This window comes from Corythoichthys intestinalis, chromosome 16 (genome assembly GCF_030265065.1).
Source record: "Corythoichthys intestinalis isolate RoL2023-P3 chromosome 16, ASM3026506v1, whole genome shotgun sequence".
NCBI lineage: Eukaryota > Metazoa > Chordata > Actinopteri > Syngnathiformes > Syngnathidae > Corythoichthys > Corythoichthys intestinalis.
Window position 1 is genome coordinate 13921301 of NC_080410.1, and position 18156 is coordinate 13939456.

At 42.6% G+C, this 18156-nt stretch overlaps 1 protein-coding gene across 9 annotated transcripts in view; it reads right to left on the minus strand.

Annotated features, from left to right (window-relative positions):
* Positions 1-4946: 4946 nt before the first annotated feature.
* LOC130931667 (xaa-Pro aminopeptidase 3-like) overlaps positions 4947-18156 on the minus strand; it is a 97250-nt gene continuing 84040 nt past the window's right edge. For 3 of the 9 annotated variants that reach the window (XM_057860620.1, XM_057860616.1, XM_057860612.1), the window contains exons 27-30: positions 17895-18062; positions 17662-17823; positions 17264-17545; positions 4953-13900 (exon numbers count right to left, since the gene is read on the minus strand). In XM_057860620.1, coding sequence (XP_057716603.1) covers positions 10766-13900; positions 17264-17545; positions 17662-17823; positions 17895-18062 — 3747 coding nt within the window. In that variant the 3' untranslated portion in view covers positions 4953-10765. Of the gene's footprint in view, positions 13901-17263; positions 17546-17661; positions 17824-17894; positions 18063-18156 lie in introns of all 9 variants that reach the window. The other 6 variants (XM_057860615.1, XM_057860614.1, XM_057860618.1 and 3 more) reach the window with 4 other exon arrangements.

Consider the following 18156-nt stretch of genomic DNA (forward strand, 5'->3'; position numbering starts at 1 on the left):
CGGAGCTTTTCTGGTAAAAAATCATGTGAATAAATGCTTAAATCCCTGAATTCTTTAAAGATATGGACGTAAAACAGTCTCGATTCTTGGTTAGAAGCCAAAAAAAAAAAAAAAATGCGGTTAGCATTTATTTTACATACAGTAAATATGTCGAAGTACAATGCTAGTCTATTAGTGAATGTAGCTAGCGGCCGCCATATGTAAACATTTTTTCCAGTGAAAATTGTGAATTTTCAACAAAAAAAGCTCTTCATCTGTGATTCCACTCAGCATTGACAACCTCGCCAAGAGCCCAGTCAGTACATTATGAAGTCTATGGTGGAATTATGACCAAAAAGTTCTATTTACTCTCACCTGACCACAAAACTTGCTCCCATGACTCCTTTGTATCATCCAAATGGTCACAGGCAAACTGAAGATGAGCCTTGGCATGTGCTGGTTTAAGCAGGGGAAAATGAATGATGGCAAACCATGATGCTAGTGTCTTATCATCAGTAACCTTGGAAATGGTGGTCCCAGCACTTTTTAGGTCATTGACCAATTCCTGTCGTGTAGTTCTGGGCTGATTCCTCACCTTAGGATCAGAGACCCCACGAGGTGATATCTTACATGGGGCTCCACTCTGAGATTGACTGTCACATTTTGCTTCTTCCATATTCTAATTATGGCTCCAATAGTGGACCTTTTTTCATCAAGATGCTTGGCAATTGCTCTGTAGCCCTTTCCAGCCTTGAGGAGGTGAACAATTTTTCCTCTCGTGCCTGTGGACAACTCTTTGGTCTTGGCCATGTTCGAAGTTTGAGTCTTACTGATTGTATAGGGTGGACAGGTGTCTTTATGCAGGTATCGACCTCAAACAAGTGCATCTGATTCAGGATAATACATGGAGTGGAGGTGGACTTTTAATAGGTGGACTAACAGGTCTTTCAGGGTTGGAATTCTAGATGATAAACAGGTGTTCAAATACTTATTTGCAGCTGCATTACACAATTGTTAAAAAAGAATCATGCATTGTGATTTCTAGATTTTTCTTTTTAGATTATGTGTCTCACAGTGGACATGCACCTACGATGAAAATTTCAGATTCCTCCATGATTTCTAAGTGGGAGAACTTGCAAAATAGCAGGGTGTTGATTGACTGTCTACAAGTGATAAACTCACAAATTCACTCTCATGAAAATAGTTTTTTCCTGTTTATTAGCCGTTTTGTAGAACGATATCCTGACCAATGTATCGATAATCGTTTTATCGCCATACTGTGAGATTGTGAGTGTAGAATCCACAACGAAAAGCCCTTCAATCTGACGCTATCCTCTTCGCCTTCCTCACTCACCCGCGAGACAGCGGGGAAGAAACACTTTCACGCCGCTCCTTACGTTAGTTCTTTAATGCAACAAAAATGAATCCACAGCTTGACATCAAATACAAACAAAAGAGAGCAACTGAGATCGATGAAAAAGGAGGTAGATATAAAGAATATGTAAGTGAAAGAATTATCTAAGCTCTATCCTTACCTCTTCCTGTCGTCACGCCAAATCACTCCAAAACAGCCCCCGCTGCCCACTTACAGTCTCTGACAGAATTCCTGTCGCTTATCCATTTTGTAGAAACAATTGCTAATAATCTGACTTTTAATTATTCAGTTGGTTTCAGAAATGGCTCAAATGAAAGCTGGGACCCTCCCAAATGATATTGAATGTACAAAAATATATTTGTCTTCATTAAATGATAAATCTTTTTTCAGTGAAATAAAGGTCAAATTTTGGCAAGACAAAAGTTTTGTTGCCTACAGAAAGTAGTGTGAAAATTGAACAAAAAAATGTACTTCAAATACAAAAATATGCTACATAACATAAGCGAATTAAATTTCGATCTCACGGCACCACGACTTAGTATTTTGTATGACTTCCATGGAATTAAAGGACTGCAGCCATGTGGTTCGGCAAGGATTCATACAATTTATTGATGAAGCCACAGCCTGTCAAAAGGATGAATGCTGGAAAAGTGGCAAAAGGTGGATCTTTCAGATGAATCTTCCATTGAATTACACCACAGTCGCCGCAAATATTGCAGGAGACCTACTGGAGCCCGCATGGATCCGACATTCACTCAGAAAACAGTGAAATTTGGAGGTGGCAAAATCATGGTCTGGGGTAACATCCAGTATGGGGGTGTGCGAGAGATCTGCAGGGTGGAAGGCAACATAAATAGTCTGAAATATCAACAAATCTTAGCTGCCTCTTACTTTCCTAACCATAAAAAGGGACAAATTCTGCAGCAGGATGGTGCTCCATCGCATACTTCAATCTCTACCTCAAAGTTCCTCAAGGCAAAGAAGATCAAGATCCTCCAGGACTGGCCAGCCCAGTCACCAGACACGAACAGGATGAAAGAGGAAGCATGGATGATGAAACCCAAGAATGTTGATGAACTCTGGGAGGCATGCAAGACTGCTTCCTTTGATGTTCCTAATGACTTCATCAATAAATTGTATGAATCCTTGCCGAACCGCATGGATGCAGTCCTTCAAGCCCATGGAAGTCATACAAAATATTAAATTTGGATCTCACAGCACCGCTACTTAATTTGCTTGTTATGTAACATATTTTTGTATTTGAAGTAGATTTTTTGTTTTATTTTCGCACTACTTTCTGTAGGCGACAAAACTTTTGTCTTTTCAAAATTTGACCTTTATGTCTTCATTAAATAACTTTTTTTCAGTGAAACAAGTATATTTTTGTGCATTCAACATCATTTGGGAGGGTCTTAGCTTTCATATGAACCATTTCTGAAACCAATTGAATGATTAAAAGTAGGGTTGTTCCGATCATGTTTTTTTGCTCCCGATCCGATCCCGATCGTTTTAGTTTGAGTATCTGCCGATCCTGATATTTCTTTATCCGATTGCTTTTTTTTTTTTGTGCTCCCGATTCACTTCCAATCAATCCTGATAATTTTTCCTGATCATATACATTTTGGCAATGCATTAAGAAAAAAATGAATAAAACACTAAAGGAATATATACATTCAACATAGAGTACATAAGTACTGTATTTGTTTATTATGACAATAAATCCTCAAGATGGCATTTACATTATTAACATTCTTTCTGTGAGAGGGATCCACAGATAGAAAGACTTGTAATTCTTAAAGGATAAATGTGACTTTGTATATTGTGACTAAATATTGCCATCTAGTGTATTTGTTGAGCTTTCAGTAAATGATACTGTAGCCATTTAACTTCTGCCCAAATGCATGATGGGAAGTGCAACCATGACTGTGCGTCGTGGTACCAATTGATATATCTTCTCTGCGTTGGGAAATAACATAGGGTGTTAAGAAAAAGATCAACTACTACCCTTCTTCCCCACATTGCTTCCCACGAGTATTCTAATCGTTGGGAGAGGGATTGTAAGGCTTTAGCCATTTAAAAAAAAGGCTCCAAAGGCTACCAAAATTCACTCTACTCATTTTACGCTACCTTTTAGCTCTATATACTGTATGGGTAAAACGGTACCATTATAGATTGAATGCGACAATGCATGAGTGGGTCGTGCATCGCATGCGTTAATTGCGTTAAATATTGTAATGTGATAAATGTAAAAAATATTCATTCTCGCCATTAACGCGATAAATTTGATAACCCTACCTTAAGCTTAAACTAAAGACTCTGGAAGAGAGTAACACATTATGTCTGTAACGTTAAATACAATTAGAAAACGATTTAATTAAAAAATATATATAGGCCTATATTAAAAAAAGGCATGTCCGATATTTTTTTTGCCGATTCCGATACCGATACGTGATCGGACCCGATCGATCGGGACATCTCTAATTAAAAGTCAGGTTATTAGCAATTGTTTCTACAAAATGGATAAGCGACAAGACTTTTGTCAGGGACTGTATACAGTGCCCTCCATAATTATTGGCACCCCTGAAAAAGATGTGTTTTTTAGCTTCTAATTTTTTTTAATTCAAATAATATGGGACCTTAATGAAAAAAAAAAGAGAAAAACCCAACCTTCAATACAAGTGCATTCATTCAGTGGGGAAAAAATCCCACATAAAGACAAACATATTTGACATCAAATAATGTGTGTCACAATTATTAGCACCCCTGGTGTTAATACTTTGTACAACCCCCTTTTGTCAACAAAACAAGGTCTGTGGACTGAGACGGCCATGGGAGGAGCTTGATTTTGTGTCTGGTGAACCATTTCTGTGTAGATTTGGCCATATGTTTAGGGTCATTGTCTTGCTGAAAGACCCAGTGACGACCCATCTTCAGCTTTCGGGCGGAGGGCAACAGATTTTGATTTCAAATGTCCTGGTTTTTCAAAGCATTCATGATGCCATGCACCCTAACAAGGTTCCCAGGGCCTTTGGAAGCGAAACAGCCCCACAGCATCAGTGACCCACCCCCATACTTCACAGTGGGTATGAGGTGCTTTTCAGTATGTGCATCTTTCATGGCACGCCAGACACACTTAGTGTTTGTTGCCAAAAAGCTCAATCTTGGTCTCACACAAAAATACCTGGGACCGTGTGCTTTGGTCAGATGAGACCAAGATTGACCACGACATTTTAAATCAAAATCTGTTGCCCTCTGCCCGAAAGCTGAAGATGGGTCGTCACTGGGTCTTTCAGCAAGACAATGACCCTAAACATGGCCAAATCTACACAGAAATTGTTCACCAGACACAAATCAAGCTCCTCCCATAGCCATCTCAGTCCCCAGACCTTGTTTTGTTGGTAAAAGGGGGTTGTACAAAGTATTAACACCAGGGGTGCTAATAATTGTGACACACATTATTTGATGTCAAATAATTTTTCTTTATGTGGGATTTTTCCCCCCACTGAATGAATGCACTTGTATTGAAGGTTGGATTTTTCTCTTTTTTTCCCATTAAGGTCCCATATTATTTGAATTAAAAAATATATATATTAGAAGCTAAAAAACACATCTTTTTCAGGGGTGCCAATTATGGAGGGCACTGTATCATACGACATGACGTCACAGGCCCGTCCCACCAAACCTGAATAAACAAATAAAAATCCTGTCTTATTTAACCAAATAACAATTAACTTGTTTTGTAGGCCTAAATAAATTATTTACAATTAACAAATAATTATCCAAACGTTATTTAGGCACTTACAGTGAGCTTTGTATCGCAAATCATATCGTGAAGTACCAAGAGGTTCCCACCCCCATTTCTTAGTCATACACAATACTCACATCACTAATGTTCATTTTCATTTTATTATTTAAAAAAAAAAAAGTTTTTGAGTCCACAGTTTTTCCTTTGTACAGTAAAAAATATTAAATAAACTCCCAAAGTTCTAAGCAGAAAGATAAGAGGGGTAGAAGTCCAAGGGGAAGCAGCAACTGGGACGAGGCAGAAAGATGGAGAATGAGTCTTCATATCTCCTGCATTCTCCTCATTTCTGTGCAACACAGTTCATTTGGATCAACATTCTCCTTTCAGTCCAAACAGGAGAATTTAAAAACAAAACAAAACAGAAACAATACAAGGAGCCCATCACGCTCATGTTTCACATCCCAGCCGATGTACTCAAAAAGAAAATTACAGGCACACAGGTATGCAGCCCCCCTCCCCAAGTCTCCCATGCTCCAGAAGACATTTTATTTTATTTTTTTTTAAATCTTTTCTTTTTAAGGAAGGAGTGCACAAACATTCGAGGGAGAGGGCCTGCACGTTTTGCGAGGGAACGCTTCGCCTCCAGCGTGGCGAATGTCCATCAGAGAAGCTGGCTGGGACATCTCAATGTGTCCGACTCGAAAACACTGACATCTGAATTTTTCCCGCCCGGACACACAAACAACTACACATAAAAAGTGAGCCAAAAGAATTCATTGGAACAAACGATAACAAAAATATATTTCACCGTAGCGCCGTATGAAGGTACTTAACCCTCAACCCAAAAGAAGACAATAAATAAAGCGAAGTCAAACATAAAAAGAAGATATGCAACATGTTTGGATTGACAATAACAATTAGTGTTGCACCGATACGTTGTTTTTTTTTTTGGCATCAGTTCCTAGAGGTGTGACAATATATCCCAAAAGGTTATCGATATGCCCCTGCCAGGAATCAATATACTGTATTGTTTTAAAAAGGTTTCACTGTATACAGTAATAAAAAAAAAAATCCCTACAATAGTGCCTGTGTTAGCTCATTAGCTGCCATTGACGGCGCTAGATGTCCAATCAATTTTGACTGATTTGGTGGCATTTATAGGTCACTACATGTTCATTTTAGGGCATTTACAGGTCATTTCCTATTAATTTTGGGGATAATCCCAGGTCACTCCCTGTCCAGTAACCCGAAATAAACAGGAAGTGATCGGGAAATGCCCCAAAATCAACTAGAAGTGACCAAAAATTTATGTATATACAATAGTACCTCTACTTACAAACGTCTCTACATACAGAAATTTCAGATTAAGCAACGCCTCAACAGGAACTATTGCCTCTTGTTACGTAAGAAATTTCAGGATAAGAAAGGCAAAAATACAGTATGGCATCTACTCGCAGCTCCCAGAATTTACTGAACGTAACATACAGTGGTACCTCTACTTAAGAATGTCTCACGTACAGAATTTTCAGGTTAAGACACGCCTCAACTGGAACATATCGCCTATTGTTACGCAAGAAATTTCAGGATATGAAAGGAAAAAATACAGTATGGCATGTACTCGCAGCTCCCAGAATTTACTGAACGTAACATACAGTGGTACTTCTACAAACGAATGTCTCAACATACAGAATTTTCAGGTTAAGACACGCCTCAACTGGAACATATTAAGTCTTGTTACGCAAGAAATTTCAGAATATGAAAGGGAAAAAAATACAGTATAGCATGTACTCGCAGCTCCCAGAATTCTTGAACTTAACATACAGTGGTACTTCTACTTACGAATGTCTCAACATACAGAATTTTCAGGTTAAGACACGCCTCAACTGGAACATATTGAGTCTTGTTACGAAAGAAATTTCAGGATATGAAAGGCAAATATACAGTATGGCATGTACTCGCAGCTCCCCGAATTTACTGAACAAACAGTAGTACCTCTACTTATGAATGTCTCTACTTACAAAATTTTCAGATTCAGCATGCCTCAATGGGAACATATTGCCTCGTTATGAAAGAAATTTTAGGATATGAAAGGCAAAAGTACAGTATGGCTGGTACTCGCAGCTCCCAGAGTTTACTGAACATGACATAGTTATAGCTGCTCTGCCATTGGCTGTTGCCTAGCATTCCTGGTATCCAATTGGCTAAGAGGGACCTCTACTGTATGTGTACGAGTGTATCCCAGCGTCCTCTTCATTCACCCCTCGTGTTCCGACAGCTTTACATGAGTGTATTAACTATATTCTTATTCTTTATCCTTGTTTTTTTTATTGCACAACTCTAATTTTATGTGTAATGTGCAATAATGTAATTGTAAAATGTATCTAACGTTTTATTAATGCATTATGAAAGAGTTACTGTAATTTTCGCTATTTTTCCTTCATTTTGAATGCTGCTGTTTATAGTCCAGCGCGTCTTATTTGTTGATTTATTTGATTTTATTTATAGGTGTCATAAGACCGTCATAATTATAACATGACACTATCATGGGCATTACTGAATGCTTATGTCATTAAATGTCATCTGGCAAATTATGTGACTAACTCCATTTATGTTCAGCTTGGATTTTTTACATCCATTCAAAAGTGAGATAATTAATTGCCTGATAACACTAAATGACATGTTATAAGCATTCATAAATGCTTATGACAGTGTCATGTCATAATTAAGATTGTCTAATGACAGTCTTATGGCGCCACCGTCAAATAAAGTGTAACTAAATACCATAACTAGCAATTAATGAAACAACTGGAACAGTAACTGACGAAAATAATTAGCACAGAACATGAATTTTGATTGTTATTTACATCTGTAGCGCTGCAATGCATGCTAGGAGGCATGTTGGACAACAACAGCGGTAGCAGCAGAGGTTGACAGTCTCCCCCAAGGGAGCAGTGATGACCAAATGAAGGTACTTGAAGCAATAATGGTTCATTTGGTCTGATGACAGTCGTTTTATGTCGCTGTCAAATAAAGTGGTACCGGTTAATATCTTTTGGTGTTAATATCCCATAATACAGTGAGGACAATTGTGGCTTATCTATGCCGTTTTCGTGCCAAATTTGGTGTGTGGCGTATTATAGTCAGGTGCACCTTATATTGCGAAAATTATGGTATATCTGAATGTGGTGGTGGTGGTGGGGGGGGGGCACTCACATGGAAAACAGGTCTCTTACAACATTTTCAGGTCATGAAACTACTTCAAGAACCAGTTGATTTCGTAGGTAGTGGTACCACTGTATTGTATATTGTAGAATGATCTCCTGACCCATGCATCCATAACTATGGTATCGCCATATAGCGAGATAATCGTTATCGTGAGCTTTGTATCGCAAATCGTATCGTGAGGTACCCAGAGGTTACGCTGCAAATTTATAGTCTTAATTTAGATAATTTGTCTTAAATCTGGTCAAAAAATTTTCTCCGTATTGTTTTGAGTATTAAAGACTAGTTAACAAACTGATGAGTCATTTATTTAAATTAAGTGGAATAAACTATTACAATTTGTTCTTATTGAGACCATACATCTAAAAGTTGGTAATTTAAAAAATTTGCTTTCAAATAATGTTTTGAACAATATATATTCTTGTATTATGAACATTTTTGATATTTCAAAGCTTTTTTAGGATTAAGGATTAAGTGCTGTCTTTTTTCAGCTAGCTATTTTTCTTAATTCAAGAAATCTGAGTCAAATTTACTTGAAGCACTGGCAGATGATTTCACTTATTTCAAGTAAACTAGTAATTTTCGGACTATAAGACGCACCCGACTATAAGCCTCGACCCACCAAATATGACACGAAAACGGCATTTGTTCATAGATAAGCTGCACTGGACTAAGCCCCAGCGGCCTGCACTGTATTATGGGATATTTACACCAAAAGATATTACGCACAAATGCTATATAATTGAGAAAGGTATCATATGACTGTCATAAGATCAAATGCACCACCATGAAGCTTTGAACCTATTGGCTGCAAAGTTTCATTGCTTCAGGAAGCTTCATTTGAACATCACTGCTTCCTTGGGGGAGAGACAGTTAACCTCTGCTGCCACCTGTTGGCAACACTGTTGTCATCCAACATGCCTCCTAACATGCATTGCAGCGCTACAGGTGTAAATAAACTCCTCTGCTAATTATTTCTCCAGTTACTGTTCTAGTTGTTTCAATAATTCCTAGTTATGGTATTTGGTAACACTTTATTTGACAGTGGTGTCATATAATACCATCATCATTATGACATTATACTGTCACGAACATTAACAAATGTTTATAACAGACATCATTTAGCGTTATCCGTCAAATAATCTCACTTTTGAATTGATGTAAAAGATCTGCCTGGACATAAAAGGAGTTAGTAACATAATTTACCGAATGACACTTAATGACATCTGTCATAAGCATTCAGTAAAAGTTTTATGACAGTTTTATGACGCCGCTGTCAAATAAAGTGTTACCATATAACATACCTAGCAATTCATGAAACAACTACAACAGTAACTGAATAAATAATTAGCACAGAACATGAAATTGTATTGTTATTTACATCTATAGCGCTGCAATGCATGCTAGGAGGCATTAGTTACAGGTACATATTTAATACTAAATTCCTGCATACTCAAATGTTAAGTAATTGCTATCATAGCTTGGTCAGACATTGTTAACTCATTGACGGCACAGGGCGTCCAATCTATTTGAAGTGGGAGGGTGGCAGCGAATGAACGAACGTTCATTCGCTGCCACCCTCTCACTTCAAATAGATTGAACACCGCATAATTAAATGTCTATCATGTCTTGGGCAAGTGTGCGTAGATGGCGGCCATTGGAAATTAGATCTCAAAAATACATATTTCAGATCATCGACACGTTCATTTTTTCTTAGCACTCGCCGATCCCGATGTCATTTAAATGCCGTATCGGTGCAACACTAATGATACAGTAATATAATTTTCACTCTGAAAAAAATAAAATCTGAGTGGCAGGAAACAATCCAATAAAAAATAATTACAAAAAAAAAAAAGTTACTTGCATTATGCCACTTCCTCTCATTGACTGCTGTTGATGGCGTTAGGCGTCCAAGTCCATTTGAAGTGGGAGGGTTGGTGCATCACACTTCAAATAGATTGGACGTCTACTAGTGGCAAACTCAGTTAAGAGGTTTAGTTTTTAAGAGCCGCACGATTGGACGTCTATCGTCGTCAATGGCAGCCAGAGTAAATTTGCGAGCACTTAAAATGACAGGCTTCCATAAAAATATCACCTTTCGTGATCTTAAATTCTGCAAGACGCGGACAAGGGTGTGAGCAGAACCCCTTCTTCCCCTTTGTCCACAATTGGCAAAAAAATATATTAAACGGCAATAACTTACAATTCATTTATTCTAATTTATTTAATGACTGCTTGATTTATTGTTCATCTCCCATAGGAAGTTCAGTTCAATGCATCTTTATTGAAAAAAAATTAAATAACATTTAATTATAGTATCAAAAAAAGAAAGGCTAAGTATTAAAGATAGATAACACTGTCCTGGATGAGTGCAGTTTGTGCGAAGAAACTGAGCTTTTTTTTTTTTTCTTTCCCAGCTCGACATGACACGTGAAGTAGAATTCCTACATGATGTCTAAAGGGTTGTGATTCATGGTCTGGCCCAGTGGGTCCTGACTGTTTCCCCCCTGCCCGTGGATACCCGCCATCCCACTCAGCTGAGATAACATGGCACTCTGGTCCGAGCCGAATTGCTCCAAAGAGTTCTGTTGCTGGGACGAAGGCTGCTGCGGAGGGGGGGCCACCATACCGGGGTGGTGCTGGTTCAAGTGGGCCGGGTGGGGGGAGCCCGTCTGCATCTGGGGGGATATGTGGTGTGGGGACGGCTGGGGCTGCATGCGCGGCGACGGGCTGGAGTGTGGCGGTTGCGACTGAGGTCTAGGTGAGGGTTGAGGGGAGCGCACCTGGTTAGCCAGGGACGTGGGCAGCGTCTGACCCTGTAGGTGCGGGTGCGGGGACATCTGGGGGGGCTGCTGGGGGCTCATGGGATTGCTGTGTTGAGCCGGAGAGCCCGCCGTGGCGAGGTGTTGCTGCTGTTGTTGAAGAAGCCTCTGGTGAAGGGCCTGCTGAAGGAGGGCCTGAGAAGATGGGGGGCCGTTTTGAGGACCCTGAGGTGGCTGCGGCGGTCCTACGCCGCCCCCGGGCCCTGAATCGCCCCCCGGCAGGCCCGCCATAGCATTTTGCTGCTGCTGCATCTGGAGGTGGTGTTGGTGCTGAAGCATCTGCTGCATCGCGGCCGTGGCTTGTTGCTGGGCTGAAGCCGGGTAAGGCTGACCCGGCTGGCCGGGTGGACCTCCCGACTGCTGGGGACCGAGGGGCGGGCCACCTTGGGGGCCCTGCCCGACTGGCGGCTGCATCCCAGTCTGGCCCATGTAAGCCTGACCCTGCGGGGGTTGCGGTTGCTGGAACTGACTGTGATTAACTCCCATTTGCTGCTGATGTTGTTGTTGCTGTGATTGTTGTTGTTGTTGTTGTTGCTGCTGCTGCTGCTGTCGTCTCCTCATGAGTAGTTCTCGAAATTGGGGGTTGTTAAGATTTGCCATTTGGGGTCCCTGGCCCTGTAAACCTCTTCCGCTAGCTTGTTGCTGCTGGAGAGCTGCAACCTGCTGCTGTTGTAAACCACCGAGGACTGGTCTCTGCTGTTGTTGTTGCATCTGTTGTTGTTGCAACTGCTGCTGTTGTTGTTGCAACTGATGCTGCTGTTGTTGCATTTGCTGCTGCTGTTGTATCTGTTGCTGCTGTACCTGCTGCAGTTGAGCCATTGTAGGCATGTTCGCCCCACCCTGACCCCCCATGTGCATCCCCGACTGGCCCGCACCTGCCGCATTCATGTTCATTTGCGGGCCCCCTCCCGCCATGACGTTACCAACAGGCCCCCCGGTGGCTCCGGGACCCCCCTTGTACTTGGAGGCCCTTTGTTTAATAAAAGCAGCCATTAGTTGAGGGTTGGAACGCAGGATGTTGAGGACTTGCTGCTGCTGGAGCGGCGAGCTGGGCGAGCGGAGAGTGCGCAAAAGATCCTGGAGGGCCGCCTGTGTGATGTTGCCACCCACACCGGCTCCTGGTATGCCAGAAACTGGGCCAGCACCTCCAAGTACACCAGGGGTGGCACCTTGTGGCGGTGGCGGCTGTTGCGACATGTTCATCATCGCAGGATGACTCGAAGCTTGTTGTTGCTGCTGCTGCTGCTGCGCTACCATCATAGCTTGATGACCTATTTGGTTCATCATGGCCTGCCTCTGCTGGGGTGGCATCCCCTGGCCTGACCACTGCTGTTGCGGATTTTGAAGTGGAGCGCCCATCCTCTGCTGTTGGAGTTGAACCTGAGATGGGATCTGGCCTTGTGGCATGTTGCCTTGCTGTTGTTGATGTTGCAGCACGTGCCCGCCAGTGCCAACCATTATCCCGGCCGGAGCGTTCTGTTGTTGTTCCACGTGGACCCGAGCAGACTGCATCACAGCTTGGTTTTGCGGTGGCATGCCCTGAGGTCCGACCGTCCCGCCGGTCCCCGGGTGTCCCATGGTCATTTGTTGACCTTGGCCCTGTTGATGGTGGGGGTGGGGAGGCATCAGGCCCGCAGCCGCTTGTCTCTGCAACGCCATCTTCCTCTGGGCGTCGGCGACCCTCTGGATCTTCATTGCGATCTCAACCGCAGCTGGCGGAGGCCCGGAAGGCGGCTGCTGCAGAAGAGTGGGCTGGCCTTGGGAAGGGTTGGGGGGTTGGCCCCCGACATTCCCAGCCATAACAGGGCAACCGGCTTGTTGTCGAGGAGGCGTCGCCGAGCCAAGGATCGGTTTCCCTTGGGATTGATGGATCGGAGAGGAACCAGGGGGCCTGCCGGTGAACGCGGGCGCATTGTTCTGGTGTTGATGGAGTTGTTGATGGTTGTTTGCAGGTCCACTCTGTTGCTGTTGCACCTGTGGGAGCATCTGGTGCTGATGTTGAGGGGAGTTCATCACACCCCCTGTGTTGCCTCCTCCACCTGTCATCTGCTGGAACTGATGGTGAAGCTGTTGCTGCTGAAGAGGCTTGCCACCTTGCACGGGGACGCAGCCCGGCGGAGGAGCTTGTTGAATTCCGGGGCCCAATCCTTGCTGCGGGACCGAAGCCATTGTCGGAGTCGGCGTCTGAGGAGTCGGAGGTTGAGTTCCAACAGATGTTGGCGTACTAGGCGCAGTGATGCCGTTTGTGCCTGGTGATGGAAGCCCCATAACGGGTCCTCCTGGTTGACCCCCAGCTGGCTGCCCCACCCTCTGCATGCTGGCCATCCTCCTCCTCAACATTTGCGCCTGTTGGAGCCGGTGTTGGAGTTGCTGTTGCCGGAGTTTTTGCTTTATGTTGAGACAGAACGGCACGGGACATTTGTTTTCCTGACAGTGTTTGGCGTGGTAGCAGCACAGAGCAATGAGCTGTTTGCAAATGGGACAGCCGCCATTCGTCTTGCGTTTGCAGCTTTTGGTGTGCTGAACAACACGCTTCATCTTCTGGCAAGATGGCAGAGAGCAGTTGGCGTTGCGGCATTGGCACGCGTGGACCAGCGACTGGATGCATCTCTGAATGCTCAGGCGGCGAGAATCTCCCGGACTCTGGGTAGCTGCCGCCGTCTGGTTATTGCTGTCGTCATCCAGCCCGAGACCCAACTTGTCCATTTTGTGTTCGTGGCCTTTGATGTTATAGCAGGTGATGCACAAGTCATAGTCCTAGAAGGGCACCACAAAAAAGAACTGTGATCAGCAGAATTCCACACGGAGCAATTAAGTTGCTTCCTAAAATAACCATATTTAGCCTGGTTTTCCAGTATTTCAGTGCCTATGTGAGGGCTGGTATGAATCAATATACAGTGGTTCCTCTACTTACGAACTTCTCGACAAACATTATTTTCAGGTTACGACACATTTAAACAGGAAAATATTGCCTTGTTAAGAAAGAAATTTCAGGTTACGAGAGGCAAAAATACTATACAATACTGTAAAAGATATAAATGTAATTCCTGCTTTCTGCTTTTAAATAAGATCCTGCTGCCCTATTGGTCATATTTCCCATCTTGCTTTGTAATGGAATTCCGCTCTCCTATTGGCCTGTTGTTGATGACATTTCAACTTGGGTGTCGCAGTATGATGACGTACACAGGCACGACTCTGTTATTGTTTATACTGCGTTTCAACGTCTGAGCCAAATGAGCAAAAGGGACCTTGTGTTTTTGGCTAGGTTAATACCGCAGGTCTTCATGCACGAATCAGACTTTTTTGTGTTTTTCCGACTCGAGTGAGGCATTAACTTGACGGTCTGAACAGGAAAGGTCGCACAAAAGTGGAGCATTTCAAATTCGATCTGGGTCACTTTCGCATGTTGTTAAAATCTGATCTGGGCCATATTTTTCCAGAATGTGGCTGCAGTCTGAACTGTCAAGTCCCCCAAATCGGAATTCATGAGCTACGGTAGGTATGGAGCTGTACATCAGCATTAGCGCCTAGCTTGAACGCGGCTGTGAGAATTTTTGTCTGTTATTTTTGCCCTCTTTTTGGAAATCAAAATATGATCACCCTAGAATGACGTTGAACCAGCATGTATAGTCATTTGTTTTGATGCTCCTGCGCATGCGGGTTAGTTTGCGCATCGCATCTCGGACTGCGAATTAGTGCACATGCGTGATATTTGAATGGGCTCAATGGACAAAGGCAGTCTGAACGGACACGCAAAAAAACATGACCAAAAAAAAAAAAAAATCAAAATTGTGCATTAAGACCTGCAGTATGAACCTAGCGTTAGTCACACGAAGAGTTATTAGCCCACAGATGGTTCATTACATTAGTAGCACATTAGAGCATAGGTCTCCACGCGTTTTTGTGTCACGAAGACTGAGATTGGCGTTAGGCGCCATCGATCTCGTGATAGAGGACATTGCCTCACTCGAACAGCAAGATACAGTGGGGCAAATAAGTATTTAGTCAACCACCAATTGTGCAAGTTCTCCTACTTGAAAAGGTTAGAGAGGCCTGTAACTGTCAACATGGGTAAACCTCAACCACGAGAGAATGTGTGGGGGGGGGGGGGGGGCAGAAAATCACATTGTTTGATTTTTAAAGAATTTATTACCAAATTAGAGTGGAAAATAAGTATTTGGTCACCTACAAACAAGCAAGATTTCTGGCTACCAAAGAGCTCTAACTTCTTCTAACGAGGTCTAACGAGGCTCCACTCGTTACCTGTATTAATGGCACCTGTTTTAACTCATTATCGGTATAAAAGACCTGTCCACAACCTCAGTCAGTCACACTCCAAACTCCACTATGGCCAAGACCAAAGAGCTGTCGAAGGACACCAGAGACAAAATTGTAGACCTGCACCAGGCTGGGAAGACTGAATCTGCAATAGGTAAAACACTTGGTGTAAAGAAATCAACTGTGGGAGTAATTATTAGAAAACGGAAGACACACAAGACCACTGATAATCTCCCTCGATCTGGGGCTCCACGCAACATCTCACCCGTCAAAATGGCGTCAAAATGATAACAAGAACGGTGAGCAAAAATCCCAGAACCACACGTGGGGATCTAGTGAATGAACTACAGAGAGCTGGGACCACAGTGACAAAGGCTACCATCAGTAACACAATGCGCCACCAGGGACTCAAATCCTGCACAGCCAGACGTGTCCCCAAAAGCTTGGGAGAATGTGTTATGGTCAGCTGAAACCAAATTAGAACTTTTTGGTAGAAACACAGGTTCTCGTGTTTGGAGGAGAAAGAATACTGAATTGCATCTGAAGAACACCATACCTACTGTGAAGCATGGGGGTGGAAACATCATGCTTTGGGGCTGTTTTTCTGCAAAGGGACCAGGACAACTGATCTATGTAAAGGAAAGAATGAATGGGGCCATGTATAGAAGGATTTTGAGTGACAATCTCCTTCCATCAGCAAGGGCATTGAAGATGAGACGTGGCTGGGTCTTTCAGCATGACATTGATCCCAAACACACAGCCAGGGCAACAAAGGAGTGGCTTCGTAAGAAGCATTTCAAGGTCCTGGAGTGGCCTAGCCGGTCTCCAGATCTCGACCCCATAGAAAATCTGTGGAGGGAGTTGTAAGTCCGTGTTGCCCAACGACAGCCCCAAAACATCACTGTTCTAGAGGAGATCTGCATGAAGGAATGGGCCAAAATACCAGCAACAGTGTGTGAAAAGCTTGTGAAGAGTTACAGAAAACGTTTGGCCTTCGTTATTGCCAACAAAGAGTACATAACAAAGTATTGAGATGGACTTTTGGTATTGACCAAATAGTTATTTTCCACCATGATTTCCAAATAAATTAATTAAAAATCTAACAATGTGATCTTCCGTTTTTTTCCCCCCACATTCTGTCTCTAATGGTTGAGGTTTACCCGTGTTGACAATTACAGGCCTCTCTAATATTTTTTAGTGGGAGAACTTGCACAATTAGTGGTTGACTAAATACTTATTTGCCCCACTGTACACAGTATTTTATTTTTGGCATTTTGTTCTATAATCTACTTCATCACTGGTGTTAAAGGTTAGGTTAGGCTAGGCTAGGTAAGGTAAGGTTAAGTAAGGTACATGGAATGATTCAAATATGTTTGGCTGTTTTATTCTGGTTTTACCCCAATTATAAAAATTATTGTGATGTGTCAGTACTGCTTGGAACGGATTAGTGCCTTTACATGTAAAACGCGTCTCTATTTACGAAATTTTCAGGTTACGAGACTTCTAGAACCAATTAATGTTGTAAGTATAGGTACCACTGTATCATCTGTGCTTTCCATTTTCAAACAGAAAATGAATACGAGACGATTAAGGTTATTTCCCCCCATCCAACACAAAAACTGCATTCCGAAAAATAAATGCCAAATTTCTTTCCCATTTACAGTTTTGGGACAGTTGCAAAACATAAAATGGAAAAAAACTGGCCACAGTAATCAGTTTAGTTAATTTGACCGGTGAACTTGTTTATGAGCATGAGTGGGTCTTCATGGTTAAAACACTAGAGAAGCTCAAGGGGAAAAAAAATTATGAATTGATCAAGATGTCATCAAACCCAATTCTTACCTCACAAACAGTGCAGTGGAAGCGCGTTTCCACATGGTGTTTACACTCATTGCATGTGTAGACGAAACGGTCCTGGCTCTGGTTATGGAGCTCCACCAACATACACATAGAACTCCACATGGACCTCCTGAGAGAGCTGAATTCAAGGTGCTTGTCCCTCGCCAACGTCAGGAAGGCATCACGGCCGTCCATCAGGTCACAGGCCATCAGAGGGTCAGGGTCCGTGATGGGTGGCAATGAGTTGGCAGTGGGGCCAGCAATGAGTCGGATGACAAAGAAGACCTGATGAAGGTATGGAACCATATTAAATTGGGGGGAAAATTTTGATTTATCAAACCTTTACAAACAGAATTCATGCTCTTCTGTTAATTTTATAGAATGTGTGTCAAAGTGCAAACCTCCTTATGTTTCTCCATAGTGGCGTACAGTTTCTGGGACAGGTCATTGGAGACGTTGGGCATTCCCGGCTTCTTCTTGTTGGCTCGGCTCAAGCTGCTCTTGTTTTTGCTCGTCTTTTTATTGTTCTTCTTTTTGGCATTCTTGCTGTCTCCTTTTGTAGCCTGTTGGCATTTGGAAGTCAATATAATATATAATCACAAGAAAAACAACTGTCACGGAGACCCACGCGTACATCAGTACTCTCATTGCAGGTACTGTTCTCCTCCCTCTTCCTCTCCTCTTCTTCTTGCTCTAGCTCTTTGATACTCTCCTCTAGCACGTTGGGCCAAAAGTCTCCCTCGAAGTATGGCAGCTCCTTTGCACTGGTCAGGCGGTCCTCCGTTGCCTGTTTGAAGATGTCCTGAGGAAGACATTGTTCACAACTTCTTAGAGCCACAGGTCTTATTTACTGTTACAACTCTATCAGTTGCAAAAATATGTAGCATACTCTCTAT